Raw genomic sequence first — 15,738 nt, 5'->3', positions numbered from 1 at the left:
ATCATCTAACCTTATCGTGCGAGTTCGTCAATATGATATTCAATATGATATCACGGCGGAGGTGTAGGTCTGCTGCAAGGCCCGCATTTTCTATAAACAATTTGCACATTCGCTCCGTCGGTGTATACTGCGTGGTAATCGTCCAGGCAGGGGGCGATGCATTTGTCCTGGATTACTCGGTTGCAGTTGGAGCAGAGCGTCCGTTCCCAGTCGCACATGATGATGTCTAGCGAAGGATTTTAGGACAGGCCCCGGGTATAAATAGTAAACATTTGCACATACCTGAGGAGATGCTTATATTAGTTATGTATTATAGTTTGGATGTATCCAAGAAGTTGTTTGCGAGCCTGTAAGATATATTATAATAGACTATCCTTCAGCTTTATACGCCCGAACAAACAACTGCTCCTTATAGATGATATCACATCGTTCTCATAACCACTAGACTACTATCGCGTCACCTAGTCAGAGTTGAGCGTAGAGGTTACATGGGAGTTTCTCCAAGCTACGAGAAGGCACTCGTATCTCGCATCTCGCATCTAATAGGTTATGTGCTGGGGGGGTATGGGAGATAGGAGAGTGGCCGATTAGGATGGGAAGATGGGATGGGGAAATTTATGGTGCTTCAGACGGTGCTAGCAAGCACGAATAACGAATAATTTTGGTTGCATGTTGCGTGCCGCTGTCTATATTTCCCCGATTTACATAGCGTAGCATTCTCGCAGATAACGATGGGGATCTGTAGTCTTACACCGATGAAGGGACACCACGGAACACCGAAATTGGCGCGGTTTGGTATCCAAATGTCCATAGTATTCGGGCGTAGTCGTTGCCGGTAGTCGCTAAGGGCGGAACATAGGTAGACATCGCTTATAGATTCTAACGGGTATCGTAGGTACTAATGCTTGTAGAACTTCATCCTCATATGACTAATAAGCGCAGCAATAACGTACATAGTATGGTGATCCACGAAACTGGAAGCTTGGGTCCGCGAATAAGAACAACGTGCCAGGGGAAGGCCTACAATATGCGATCCTACCTCGAACATCAGCACGAAAACAGCCCACCTAGCTAAATTATCTAATAGACGTCTACCATAGGATAGCATAGGGCTATTGGTAGAAAACTAGCACACGCGGTTCCAAAGTTGACCCATAACGACAGTTCAGACAACGAAAAGGGTTAGAAAATCAATAATTATAAACTAAAATCTCCGGCCTTTATACGACTAGTAGTAGAACTTTGGCTCATCATCATGTAAAATTCTAGATATGTACATATCTTCTCACACTATTAGTAGTTCATCGTTACGCCATGCAGACTGTGATGGAACCTTGGCGATACTACCCTATTCTATCACCCCCACGGTGATTCTATCACCCCCACGGTTTCACCGTTCGTCCAAGGTTGGATCTCTTACAAAGTCCTACGACTTGATCAATATTCTTGGCATGATCTTGTTAGTCATGGGTCGCCCACAAAATCAGGGTCCTTCCACAGTACCGAACCCATTCGCTGAATTCCTATCACGGTTTCTTATATCTTTTTCTGGCAAACACCACGGCACTTTATGACTCATGTAGTATCTTACACAGAGCACCAGCGTTTATGGTTCCTCGCTTCTAATTTTGCATAAGCACATTCTGATTCACATCTTAGCCTGATCGTCCTGCCCATATAACTTAGGCTTGGACGATGACCTGAACATCTGCTACCGTTGCTCGTGCCATCTTCTTAAGAAGTGTCCGTTCATCGGCTTCACGATACCTCTCCCAGCCATCAAGCCCTTCCCTCGCCTGGATACTCAACGTCTCGTAACCCTGCTTGATCACCTCCACCACCTCAGTACTAGTGAGGTTCTTTTTGGAACTATCCGAGTCCAACATGGTCTTGTAGTGCGTACTCACGCTAATAAGCGTGCCTATTGAATTCGATGGTCGGCTTGATAGGCGGTAGGTGTCGCGGAATTTTACTAGGATCTCGCCACTCTCAACAACTTTGTAGAATAGGTCGTCATAGGCAGCAGGTGTAGGAAGAAAGGCTTCACCTGCGGAGAGAGAAAGAGCCAATAGGTTCACGACCAGATCTAAGAGGGATTCGTAATGGGAAAGCCCCTTGAGATCAGAGGCATAGGTAGTGAGAAAACGGATAAGAGACAGCAGAGAGCGAAACAGCTCAGACCAATGGTATTGCAATCTTGTCCGTGACCGCGAGAGGTACGAGATGATACGCAGCATGATACCAACACACAAAGTATAGAGGCTGACATCGAGTCTGCGGCGCAGATTATGGTTGATGCCATCTATCATGGTGTCTAGAACGCTTGTCGCCAAGATGCGTTCTCCCCGGACAGCTGGCAGGAATGGTTGCCGTTGACGGCAGAGTCTGACGGCTACTTTACTCTCATCGCTACATATTCGCTTACATAGCAGCTGGTCCTCAATAAGAAGCCGGAAAACCATTAGACTGAGATGAGCATAGTTTGTGGCTCTGGTAGAGAGGAATGCATGCTGAAGGAGGTAAGAGGTCAGTGATAGGAAACTAGAAATAGGTTGCTCTTCGCCCTTTTCAGCAGGTAATGTCACGAGGGTGAAGCAGAATAGCTTATTTGCGTGACTGAAGTCATATGCACCTAGTAGCACAGCAGCATCTTCGCCGGGCCTAGATAGGTTAGCCGAGGCCTTGGAGTGAATGGGATGCCATCTTACAATTTTGCGAACATCTGCTTGGCTACCTCCGGGTCGTATGCTGGTTTCTGGTGTGCCTTCGCACCAGGAGTAATAGCACCAAGTCCGATCATGGTTAGGGTATTACTGATGGACCACCCTTCAGGTAAATCCTGTAAAATATCGACGTATTGACTTCTTAAATTTCGACAAGTGTGCCCGACACATCGAACGATTTTCCGTATAGCAGCCTCATTAACAAAATCGTTGAGTCGTAGCTGGTAGGGGTTCTGAAATTCAAATTTGTTGTAATTTGCCAATAGGCCCAATAAAGTAAATGGTTCCAGGACCTTTTCGGAAGATTCCGAGTCTTGAATGAGCTTGGCTAAGTCAGTCTCGGGTCCCGACTCACGGTGGGAAAGAGACCAACCTTCATTATGGCGGGGAAGAGATCCCGCTGTATGAAATATGTCAGAATACTTGTCTGGTATGCACCCGAGGTGATGGATAAGACAACATCCACAGCTTTTTGCCGAACTTCCACTATATTCCCGTCATTATCAGTATCTTCCTCACCCAGCTCACGAAGCAGGATATCAGCCTACTTGATTTGCCATTGCGAATTACCCCATCTAGAGCTCCTACAAAATCGGTGAAGACGGCATCAACCTGATCTAGGCCCGCTAGCACAGCTATGATATCCGAGCTCGGATTTGTATATTTCTTAGGAAGAATGGCGGAGAAGAAGGTTGTTAAGGTCTGCGTATGTAATTAGTTAGAGATATGTTCATTAAAACGTATTTCAGAGTTCGATTTAATTATATACCTCAAGAGCATGTAAGTCGGCTACACCATTTCCTTTCTTCAAGCATTCTACAGCCCGGAAGAAGAGCTGTCGGGTTTGCGACTGAAGGTTTATTAGGTCGTCAGGTCCTAGGGCGGCTAGGATTCGTTGCAAGAAGGGTCGGTCGGGCTTCAGGAGGAAGAACTCTCGCCAGAAGCCCTCGGCTTTCTCTCCGTCCGTATCAACATCATCCTACTCAAGCGATAGAAGAGTCAGCGACTAAGCGAGGACTAGATGGACAGGGTGTTTTCTAGAACAGGCCGACATACCTTGAACTCCCATTGTCAGCTTTTTGCCCAATCCTAAGATCAAAAAGAAATCCGAAGTTCCCGAACCTTGAATAACGCCTCGTACAGCTGATCTACTTTCGGTTGGAAGGTTTCAGGTCGGGCCTGTTGGGTTAAGGGCGAGACTTCCATGACCGATGACGATGTATGAACGAGCGACACATGAACACAGTTTATATTATACCATAGATATAGATGGTATCATCGCAGTAGCAGAGTAGGTGATATGCCGTGAGTCGCGTGTTATATGAGTGGTTCTTAAGAGGATCTTCTTTTTGCCAATTGCAACTATGCTAAATCCTTAAATCGCCAACTCGAGGGTGTATCGTCGCAATCATTAAGAAATGGCAATCGAAGGCATTCGTCTGGATATTGGTTGTAATGTGTTAAGTTGTAAAATCCAATCCGTGTCCCGCACTGTACACGGTTATTAACCCCTTGCCGTGTCTAGTAATCTACTAAGCCAATACATATGTATTCCGTAAGTATCCACTAGATTACGTATGCATTCACATGCGTAGGTAAGCAGTACCTAAGGCAATTCCTGCTGCCGGGAAAAGCCTTATTCCGCTAGTAATTCCATCAGACCGGTACGAAGTAGGTAAACTTAGTGTGGTTGACCAATAGAAGACCCTTGATTGGTCCGGTCAGAGCCGGGACGCAAACCTTATCGACCGATGTCATCAGACGTCCGGCTCTAAAGCTGCTTTCAAAGCAATTTACAATTTACCATTTACAATTTATTACAAGCCACACCGTTGAATTTGCCATTGGTTGCGATAGTTAACCACTTATCAAACCTACAATCTAATTCACTACTTTCGTCTCATTAGGAATTTATGGGCGCAATCTTTCTTTTACGTCCCTTATACATTACATTACCGTTGTCTGCTGTAGCATGATGAATTCCCCTCGCATAGCGTTATCACGAACTTGGACAACCTTGTCCGGTCGTCGCATCGCCACATCGGCCCCGAAATTACTCCCTTGCGAAAGCCTCTTGCGACAGTTCTCTAACTATCAACCATGGTATGCGCCTTCGGAAAAGCTCCGAGAAACACCATCATACCAACCCTACCCCCTAAATACAAACCCGAGTAGATCGTCGCAACCGCGCAACGAACCTATACCAGAAACCTCCATCGCCAGTCCCATACCAAACGTTCACGAGACACGACCACCACCTCAGCCAGAAGCAGTTACACATCCTGATGTTGCCTTCACAGAACAGGAGGCACAGAAGCCGAAACCAGCCCCTCCGAAGCGCAAGCTCAGACCACGCAAAGCCGCGTTAAAGCTCACTCCTTCAGCGGTAGAACATCTTCGCGGCTTGCTAGACCAACCAGAGCCAAAGTTAATCAAGGTGGGCGTGCGCAATAGGGGATGCAGCGGTCTATCCTATCACTTGGACTACGTGGACAAGCCCGGAGCCTTTGACGAGGAAGTCGAGCAAGATGGAGTAAAGGTCTTGATCGATAGCAAGGCGCTATTCAGCATAATAGGAAGCGAAATGGACTGGATTGAGGATAAGCTGAGCCAACGGTTCATATTCCGGAATCCAAACATAAGTCAGTATTTCTCATATAACGCTTATACTTCTTACTTGGCAGATGCGATTAGATGCTAACCTATGCATAGAGGAGGAATGCGGCTGCGGAGAATCGTTTATGGTATAGTAGTGAACAGCAAGCGATAATGAGTTAAGATACCATTCATCTGCATTGGGCGGCGTTACCCCTGTCATTATTAGATTATACAACCATCACCACTTGGTTAGAGCATGTCGACCTGGTCCCTTCAACTACGATTCCAACAGTCAGTTGTATCACGGGGGACTTAGTGTCAATCAATTAAGCATGCATACGTGGAGCAATGGCCTTCTCACGTACCATCCGCAAATAATTAGCTATTAGCTATACCATCACGCCTACAGTGTACGTTCAGGAATTCAACTTGCCATAGTTAGTTAGGGTGTTATACCCGAGGGGAGTTACCTAGTGGCAGAACCAAAGCACCATCGTATGTCAACCAGCAACATACAAATTCATCATGCTTATAGGCTGCCATGACCACAAGTACATAATAAATATATTCAATCACAGAGCCATAATAAAATATTGAGAATAAATTATTCACATAGAAAATCTAACTTAGCGCCAAACAAGCTTGTTGTTTATAGTTGTTTATACACGTACCTGAGTGGTATGGACTAACAATTTATAGTAACATCAATGCAATTTACGCTGCATATGATAGAAGATGATGTGATGCGCAAAGGGGTTCTTTTACGGTGGCCCCTTATCAGCCAACAAGGAATCTGTAGGCTTTACAATCCTTTAACTACCCCTATTCACAATCAACTTAATGATATCTATAGATGAAACCATGCGATTTCACAGACAACATGACAGGTCACACTCATGTTTACGGATGCTCATTTAGAGTGTTGCTTCCTATACTTACCTAAGTAAGTCTAACTACATGTAAAACGAAACTCTCAAAGGCTACCTCTCTATGTGTTCTCCTTCGAAAGGTAAGTACATATTAACTCCAATACCGGAGAGCATATTTACTAGAGGCTCTACGTATAAAATCTTTACAATTAGCTACACATATGAAGTCTATATTATACCCACGGCGAATACGACCGTGGAATCCTTTCTAGCTCAAGGTCGATGCTGTCTCCAACCCCCCTACTACTATATTGGACATGGACCTTCTCTATCTTGAAAATCCGGTTATCATAATTATTCCCATCAAAAGTGGCTCTGTCCTCGCACATAACACCGTCAGGCGACTTTACCATCTTAGAGCGTCTTGATGCGGATAACGAGACATGGTTGCTTCGTACCCTACTTACTACCTTTCGGGAACGGTCTCTGATAAATGTAACAGGATAACTCAAGTGGATAGAGCCCGCTGTCTCGCGCATCAGTGCACAACGAAGTACAGGGATCGATGCCGCCATTATTGTAGTGGCGATTTCCGCTACGGACCATATTGCGAGTTCAAAGACGTTATCTATACGTATCATCTATGTTAGAACCATTCTGCTTCCTGGGATTGAACGCTTTTACTTACCACCAAAGTCGTCACTCCGGAGAACGCTAAGTTTGGTGCATTTGACGATTGAAGTTATACCCGCGCTGTGCTGCCATGTAAGAGAATGGGCGAGTAAGAGCGTTGTTTTCACCAGAAGCACCAGAAGCACCCAACTTACCAAAGACCCATGCTCATTGCGATAGAAACACCGACTTTCTCGCTGGTCCGTATCTGTAATTTTATTATAATGGGCCATGGAAGAGCAGCCAGGACGAAGTCCATGAATGCGGAGTAGGCTAGCACTGATCAGTAATCATTCGTTACCATATGAATGCCGTGTACATACCAGCAGCAAAAATGGTGAACGCAAGGATAAGATTTCTATCCCAGCAAACCCCGGTGGTGTGGGAGTCCCAGATCATCCTCGCTGGCCGGCACTGTACCCATCGGAGTATCAAACTGACACAGGTAACCGTGTTCATAGAGATCATAATCATACGAAGTACGATCTTTAGCCGAGGACCCGCGATCCTAGTGAGCGTTATAGCAAAGGAGGTCTTACTCCATATTGCCGAAACAAAGAATAAGGTCCCCGCCTGTTGTCGTTTATGTCAACACTTGGTCATATATGATAATAGAAACTTCAGAGGGCAGTCGGCTGTACAAGACGAGAGCAAAAGGGATAAGAGGAGATAAAAGGGTAAATCGCTTACAATCGTACTTAGCAGGCCGACATCATGGGCGCCCATTCCGTTGTCTTGGTCACGTTTAATGAAAACTGCTGATACACAGAGGCTGATAAGTGCTCCCGAGGCAATAAGGACGAGCTAGAATGATCATAATGATGAGTGAGCCGAGATATACCTTAAGTATTAACGAGGTTAATTACTAACCCATGATGCTATCAAAACCCAATCGTCCCACCAGAGTCCTCGGCCTCGCTTAGATTTATAGAATACTCGAAGTCCTAAGAAGACGGTAGAGAGGCTAATAAGTGCCCATATGACGGCATCTACCCAGTGGCCGGCACCAGGTGTGAATGTGTCGCTCGGGGAGGCGAGTTCGGTCTCTGCCATCTAGTGTAAAGGGCTGACCTGGTTCTGTCTCCCGACCGTATAGAGGGCTTCTTAAGGATACTACTGTTAATTTAGGGGGCCCGTCGGTGTTAATATCTACACAAGCGAAAATTCGGATTTGAAGACCATGCTTCCTTCAGGTTAGAGTATCATGAACACGGCTGCGTGGTGGTGTATGAGGAGAGCGTTGTACCAACATGGGTGATGATCCTGAGCTCCTGCAATGGTATTGTACGAAATCCTCTAGTCTGTATTCACATCTAACAAGGGACCGCATATCTACAACTAGGCCGCTAGATAAAGCCCATAGTTCAAAAGTTACTGTCCTTTGTTCCGTCTAACATGGATCAGCTCATAGGTACCTAAGTATGACTATTATGATAGACTACCGTGTCAGGGGGGTTCCCACAAGCTATACCCAGGTGTCGGTGCGTCTCCGACATTTTGATAATATCATATTTTCGGTTCCGACGTTCGCATACGCGTATAAATCACAGATGATTGTAGCTACTTGCAGCTACTTGCAGAGTTGCGTCGGCTTAACGGAGCTTGAGAAGACAGGGAAGGTTCGGACAAGTGCCGAAGCGGGTTGGTGGTGTAACCCCAACAGCAACTCCTACCTTCCTTCCGTGCAACAAAGGGACTCGGGATGCATATTATTCCATTGGTCAGCCCTTAATAGGTAAGACCTCTCCCTGATCAAACAATCGAAGTTTATTTTAGCTCGATCGGCCGCAACCGCCGATCGGCCAATCAGACAAGTACGAGTTCAACCCTGAGTCTATTTCAATGCAATGGACTTAGGCGATTAGACAAGAAACTAAACATTCAAGAATAATACAACTAACTAGACTAGAATGCAACGTGGAGTTGTTCATTTTGCTACTGGGTTCGTTTTGCAAGATAATTATAAGCATTTAATGCTCATCAGGGAGTTAACAGAAACGCGGAACGTCACAACATCAAACATAGTCCTGCATCAGGGATATCTTTTGCCATCCTCTTGCAAAGGCTATGCCATGCATGTACGCTCGACGAAGACATGATGTGATCAACTTAACCATGACTTGAAATATATACTACATTGCTCCCATGAGAGACAGGGCAGCCCCAACTAATTTATAGCAACATCCGCAATGTATTACCAACCCACGTATTTCACAAATTCCTCAATTTCATATGACGAGATCACCCAAGTTGCATCACCATCCCCTTTTTGAGCGCGTCTATCTCTCGCTTCCCTAACGGGTCCTTGTGGTCAAAATTCGCCTCCTTCCGCTGAGAGCTAGTCCACTTTGATAAGAGTTAGCATTTACTGTAGGTAGGGGGGAGAACAAAGACTCCGAGGTGTAACATACAGTTGTGATATCTAGGTCATCGCCACCGATAGCGTGGGGCTTCCCTTTGCCGTAATTCTTCTCATATATCTTCAATGCGGCTTTAAAGCCCCATGGATCCTTTGCGTCCTTCTTAGGTAACTTTACTTCTCCCTTGAGATTCGCAGTGATCTCGTCGATATCTCCAGGACCCTGTAATGTAACACCTCGCTGATTGGCGTATGAAAGAATTGCATCATCAAAGTGGTTGGCCTGAAATTTCGTTTTGCGACCTCCCTTGTCGTCGTCGTCGTCTTCCTCAAGGATACCACCAATCGAGCGCACTTCTGAAGCAATTTTCAAGTATATAGCCATGATGGTGCCTAAGCTTTTGACGTCGGTAGCGTCGCCAACCAGATTCAGGCCATCGAGTTGCGCCAGCATATCTAGGAACATACGGCCGATGAGACGCATAGTTTGATCGACACATTCGCCATCATCAATCCTAACGAAATGAAAAACAATGTTAGCAGAGAATCAACGAAACGGCGATGCAAGTTGGCGGGGTTTTACATCATCATCCTACCGCTAGCTGAGCTCAGTAACCAAAGTCCGAGACCTTCACAAACAGCCCATTGTTCTCTCCAGCCGCGCTCTACTGCCTCGACATAATCTAACACCAAGTTCTGCACAATCTGAACGCATCCGTAGCCAACGTGGTCGTTGTAAGTGTACATATCGAAGTAATCAGGGTTACGCAATGAGAAATGGATTTCCTGAGTGGAATATTTCCGATAGCCAGCCCGGCTCACAACCCACGGGTGATCTGGATTCTCCCCAGCTGGTTTGGAGCATATACAACCTTTTCGGGTGCATCTGGGCCCATCCCTGCTTTCATCCTCGGTGTCGTCCTCGTCCTCTTCTTCTTCTTCTTCTTCCTCGTCATCTTCGTCATCGTCATCGTCCGGTACTGGCGGGCAGATGGTTACAAACGAATACCATTTGTCGGGTTTCTCCCATATCGTTTTGTAGTCGGCATCGGCATTAGCCGAGCCAGAAACGGCGGACCATCGCTTGCTTTTCGGCGGCTCATCACTCGATGTCTTAGCTTTCTTCCTAGAGGTGCTAGCGCCAGCTGCAGGGCGTTTGGGAGGCATCGTATCGGGAATAATATAAAACTTTAACAGAACTAAATGTCTTTTGGCATTAGGTATGAGGTATGAGGTATGAGTTATAAAATGATATATAAAAGTCAAGTTCTACACCGCATAGTTACCTGATCTAAATTTTAGAACATTTAAATAGGTAACTAATAAACGCGACGCGCTCTGTGCGTCCCTGAATGACCACGCTTGCAATTAACGTCATAGCTCTGTAAATGAGTGGTAATTAGCACATCAACATCCTCGGACAGTACAGTGCATATACAGTTAGTACAGTTAGTACAGTTAGTTATCTGTGAAATATTCCAGCCACAAATGTGGCTTAAGGCTCTAAGCGATGCTTAACCAAGAGACCGGATCCAGATCTTATTGACCCTTGGGCATGAGACGTCATATTACTACGTAAACTCTTACATAGAGCTTCGAATAAAGAAAGTAAACAACACAGCTTTCCCCGCAGCCCCCGCCTCTCAAATTTCGATCCTTTCTTCCTCTCTCTGACTTCCTATGAAAGGTCTTCTATGCTCAGGTTGACAGGCTGACATGACGGATTATGTGGCGGCTGTGTAGATACCCAGGCTATTGAATGGTAGTAGTAACCCCCGGTGAATTGGTAGCATAAGTGGAAGTTAGTGAGAATTCCTAGGGATGGAGGCGGGGTAGGATACGTGGCGTTGAAGCTCGAATCGTCGTAGCCCCCGTTCATGTACAATGTGCCGTTATTCGGGTAGAAGTAAACAGAGGTGCCATCCTCAACGCCAGGATAGATAAGAGCTGTGTAAACGTTGCTTCCAAAGCTCGGTTCGAGACGTAATGAGGAGGGCACAGTAATAGTACCATTATTACTACCCGCCTTCAACAAGTACGTGATCCAGCCGGGTTGCGAGGGGACTCCCGTGTCTGGGTTATAGGAAGTGTAATTGAAGTAGAATTCAGTCACGCTCCCGCCACCACCACCTGAGTAGCAAAGGCCTTCTATGGCCGCGCCAGCATGGCAAGCTGCAGCATATCCTATGAAATAATTTAGCAGTTAAGTTGACAGGATAGCAAGACTTAAAGAGCAAAGAACAACAACAATACCATCAATTGATGAGTTTGACTTGCTTGTAATGTGAAGTGCAAAAGGTCCCGTGGAGTTAAAGGCTACTGCTTGGGTGACAAAAGTAAGAAGCGTAATAAAATAAAACAACATCTTAAGTGTAAAAAAGACGTGATATAAATAAATAAAATGTAAAGGATTGGTGGTGTTAAAAAAAAGGTTAATGTAATGAATAATGTTATTTATAAATTACCGTGCCAGGTTTTTTAAACATATTAACTTATAAAAATAAATGTAAATAATTAATGGTTAAATTTATTAATAAAATGATATAGTTTTATTTTATTTTATAAATAAAAAAATAATATGTATTAATGTTTATATATATTATTATAAATGATATTAAATAAGTAATAAAAAACGTATTAAATAAATAATATATAAAGTTATTTTATATTAATATATATTTAATTTTTTATATAAAATTGTTAATATATAATTATATTATATAATAAATTTTAACCATTTATATTATTTTAAAATACGCGTTGTTTTATTAATTAAATCGTATATTACCCGTTTAATAATATTTTTATTTTTTAATATATTTATTTTATATAACTTTTTATTTAATTTAATTTAATTTAATTTAATTTAATTAATTTAATAATGATATAAAACTTATATATTTTTATTTAATACTTTTATTTTATTACATGTAATTATTTTAAAATAAAAAAGTTAAAAATAAAATCGTTTTAAATAATTTTTAATATATATATAAAATTAATTAATTAATTAATTAAAAGGTAATAATATATAAAGTTATTTAATAAATTAATAAAATTAAAATAATTTAATAAATTAAACGGGGTTATTATAAATAATATATATACGGTTAAATAAATTTATATAAAAATATATATAATTATAATGTAATTTTTGTTAATTTTATTATTTATACATTTATACATTTATACGAAATATATTACCCATTTAATACGATTTTTAATATTAAATTAATGTTATTTATAATTATATATATATATTTAACATTATAAAGTTTTTTTATTTATATAAAATTTTATTATAAAAATAAAATATAAATTAATATAAAAAGTTAATTAACGTTAATTTATTTAAATAATAAAATTATTATAAAATAAAATTATTTAAAAAAGTTATATTTTATATATAAATTAATTAAATATTATTATAAAATTTTGTTTATATAATTATATTTTAATTGGTAAATTTTAAATGAAATTAAAAACGAAGTTAATTTTTAAAAGATTTTTTAATAAATTAATGTTTATTAAAAAACTTTTATATTTAAATTAAATTAATCATTAAATTAATACTAATATAATTAATATATACATTATTATTTTTATTATTAATTTTTTTTAAGAAAAAACAAAAAAAGTTTTTATTTTTTATAATAAAAACGTTTATATTTAATTAATTTACTTGTTTTTTCGTTATTATTTAATATAAACTTTTTTTACTTTAATAATTTTTATTATATTTTTAACAATTAATATAAATTTAAAATAAAGTTTGGTATTTTATATTACATTAATTAAAAAATTATTATAAAAAATAAATAAAGTAATTAATAAAGTAATTAATAAAATAATTAATAAAAAATTAAAAAACGCATAAACCATTATATTTATAAAAAATTAATAAAGTAATTAAAAAATTAAAACGTATATTAATTATTAAAATTTTAAACTTTATTTTACTTTTAATATTTTATTTAAAGTTAAAAGTAATATTAAATTAATTAATTAACTTTATTTAATTACGTTTTATTTATTTTATATATATTAATCATATTTTTTATCCCATAAAAATAAAAGCCTTTTAATTAAATATATTTATTTGTTATTTAATTATTTTAGTTTATTTTCACACCTTTTTTTAATTAAATAAATATATTAAAAATTTTTTAATTTTAATAAATCATATACTTTCTCGAAATTTTTTTTATTTAATAACTTAATAAATATATTTATAAAATTTTTAGTTTTTTATATATACTTTAATTATATATATTTTACCTTAATTTTTTATTTTAAATAAAAATATTAAATGCGTATATGTTTGTTTTTTTTATTAATTGTTATATTAATAACCCATTTTATAACACCATTATTATTTTTTAATATTATAATAAACTTTTTAAATATTTTTCCTAATTTTATAAAAAAAATTTATATTTAAAAAACGTCATTAACGCATTTATTTAATCTTATAAATTTTACTTTTAAAATGTTTTTATAAACCATAAACTATAATTTTAAAAACTAAAATATTAGCTTTTTTATTATAAAAAAAATTACTTTTATCGTTAATTATTCAATTTTTACATTTCCGGATAAATTGGTATTAATTACTTTAAATAAACTAATATTATTATAATACTTATATAAATATTTCTTATTTAATGTTTTATATTTAATCCGTTTTTTTATAACATTTTTAAAATATTTAACAACTTTTTTTATTTTTATAAAGTATTTAAATAATAAATTTACCATATATTTAACCTAAATTAATATAATAAAACTTAAGTTAAATTTTATAATTTATATTAAAAAATTAAACCTTTTAATTAATAACACATATTTAAATATCTTTTATTTATTTACTTAATTTTTACGTTTAATTATTTAACTTAATATTATTAAATTAAAAAATATAAAAACTACTTTAAAGTCCATTATTTTAAATTTTTTCAATATTTTCTTAATATATTTCTTTTAATTTATACATATATCGCTTATCGAATTAAATCGTATAATTTATATATTTAAAAATTAAACCGCATTTTTTAAATTAATAATTAATATTTCCAACTTTAATTTATATTTAATTTCTTTTAATTTAACTTTATCTTTCCCAAAAAATATAAAGTCGTTTACATATAAAATAATAATTATATTTAATTTTTTATTAATATATATAACATTGTTTAATACAAAAAGTTAAAACCTTTATTTTTTTAATAATTATTAAACTTTTATTTACCATATTATACTTACTTATTTTAATTTATATAATAAATTTATTAACTCGATAATATATTCCTTTTTATATTTATATTTAATTATTTCCCTCGGAAATTTTAAAAAAAATTCAAAAAAAAGCAAAATTAACATATAAATAATTGCTTAATTAATTTACTGTTTAAATAAACTGTAATAAAGTCAATTTATATTATATATTACATTTTTAAAACTATTAATATCATTAATATTTATTAAAAAACAACTTTAATTATTATTGTTTTAATTTTATTATAATTAATACCTTTTTATTAAATAAAACCTTTTATAATAACATATGTTTTAAATTTATATAATTCTTTAATAAATAAAAACTTTTTTTTTAATATTTATTTTACATTAATAAAATTACCGTAAATAATTTTATTTTATTTTATATTTTTTTATATTTTAATAAAAATAGTTTTTAACTATTTATTCCATTTTTTACTATTTATAACTTTTTATGTTATTAAATTTATATTATTAATTTTTATTATTTTATTTTAATTATATAAAATTATAAACATTTTTTATAAATTTTTTCTATATATATATAAATATATAATTATATATTATATTAAAAAAGTTATCTATTTTATTATTTAACTTTTTTTAAAAATAAATTATTAATATTTTAAAAATCTTATTATAATTTTTTAAAATTATGTTATAATAAACGTTAAATATATTTTTTTTAAATTGTTTTTTTTTATGTTTAATTATATCTTTTTTTTAAATCTATAACATTTTTATTTACTATATTTAAATCTTTATTATAAATATAATTTTTAATTTTATTTTTATAATATAAACGTTTTTATATATATTTTAAAAATAATTATATTATATTTTTAAAATTAAATATATTATTTAAATCGTTTATATTTTCGTAAAATATAATATAAAATATTTTAAATAATTAATTTTTTTTAATAATTATACTAAATAATTATATTTTTCTATATATTTTATTAAAACGTTTTTAACGTTTTTAACTTTTAATTTTTTAAACTTAATTTATTAATTTTTATTAATATATATAATATATTTAAATTTTATAATTTTTATATTTATTATATTAAATTTATAATTTTTTCTAAAATTTAAACTATTATAATAACATTTTATAATTATATAATTATTATTTATTAATATTTTTAAACAATTTAATATATAAATAATATTTTATATAATTTATAATTAAAAATATAAAAATATTTTTATTTAAATAAATATAATTTTTATTATT

General features: G+C 36.0%; 5 protein-coding genes across 5 annotated transcripts; 1 reads left to right on the top strand and 4 right to left on the bottom strand.

The window, feature by feature from the left end:
* Positions 1-1,244: 1,244 nt before the first annotated feature.
* On the bottom strand, positions 1,245-4,344 carry F4817DRAFT_354313 (DUF1741-domain-containing protein). The gene is made up of 6 exons (XM_049305500.1): positions 3,846-4,344; positions 3,493-3,702; positions 3,272-3,425; positions 3,097-3,209; positions 2,709-3,046; positions 1,245-2,661 (listed from the first exon to the last, which is right to left on the bottom strand). The coding sequence occupies exons 1-6, from the start codon at positions 3,927-3,929 to the stop codon at positions 1,683-1,685; spliced, it is 1,878 nt and encodes a 625-aa protein (XP_049153688.1). The 5' UTR covers positions 3,930-4,344; the 3' UTR covers positions 1,245-1,682.
* A 106-nt stretch (positions 4,345-4,450) lies between these two features.
* Positions 4,451-5,988, top strand: F4817DRAFT_354303 (uncharacterized protein). The gene is made up of 2 exons (XM_049305499.1): positions 4,451-5,365; positions 5,436-5,988. Exons 1-2 carry the CDS (start codon positions 4,696-4,698, stop codon positions 5,471-5,473), a joined length of 708 nt encoding a protein of 235 aa, XP_049153687.1. The 5' UTR covers positions 4,451-4,695; the 3' UTR covers positions 5,474-5,988.
* A 414-nt stretch (positions 5,989-6,402) lies between these two features.
* F4817DRAFT_21263 (uncharacterized protein) lies at positions 6,403-8,013 on the bottom strand. The gene is made up of 6 exons (XM_049298713.1): positions 7,733-8,013; positions 7,553-7,666; positions 7,186-7,435; positions 7,018-7,135; positions 6,879-6,943; positions 6,403-6,818 (listed from the first exon to the last, which is right to left on the bottom strand). Exons 1-6 carry the CDS (start codon positions 7,913-7,915, stop codon positions 6,424-6,426), a joined length of 1,125 nt encoding a protein of 374 aa, XP_049153686.1. The 5' UTR covers positions 7,916-8,013; the 3' UTR covers positions 6,403-6,423.
* Positions 8,014-8,769: 756 nt separating this feature from the next.
* On the bottom strand, positions 8,770-10,634 carry F4817DRAFT_354300 (uncharacterized protein). The gene is made up of 3 exons (XM_049305498.1): positions 9,805-10,634; positions 9,274-9,736; positions 8,770-9,208 (listed from the first exon to the last, which is right to left on the bottom strand). The coding sequence occupies exons 1-3, from the start codon at positions 10,386-10,388 to the stop codon at positions 9,104-9,106; spliced, it is 1,152 nt and encodes a 383-aa protein (XP_049153685.1). The 5' UTR covers positions 10,389-10,634; the 3' UTR covers positions 8,770-9,103.
* Positions 10,635-10,689: 55 nt separating this feature from the next.
* On the bottom strand, positions 10,690-11,701 carry F4817DRAFT_354298 (uncharacterized protein). Its single transcript, XM_049305497.1, has 2 exons — positions 11,475-11,701; positions 10,690-11,405 (listed from the first exon to the last, which is right to left on the bottom strand). The coding sequence occupies exons 1-2, from the start codon at positions 11,584-11,586 to the stop codon at positions 10,900-10,902; spliced, it is 618 nt and encodes a 205-aa protein (XP_049153684.1). The 5' UTR covers positions 11,587-11,701; the 3' UTR covers positions 10,690-10,899.
* Between the last annotated feature and the right edge of the window lie 4,037 nt (positions 11,702-15,738).

The sequence above is a fragment of the Daldinia loculata genome (genome assembly GCF_022478755.1).
Source record: "Daldinia loculata strain CBS 113971 unplaced genomic scaffold F4817scaffold_107, whole genome shotgun sequence".
Lineage (NCBI taxonomy): Eukaryota > Fungi > Ascomycota > Sordariomycetes > Xylariales > Hypoxylaceae > Daldinia > Daldinia loculata.
Note: the sequence above shows the minus strand (reverse complement) of the source record. Positions and strands in the feature narration are given on the sequence as shown.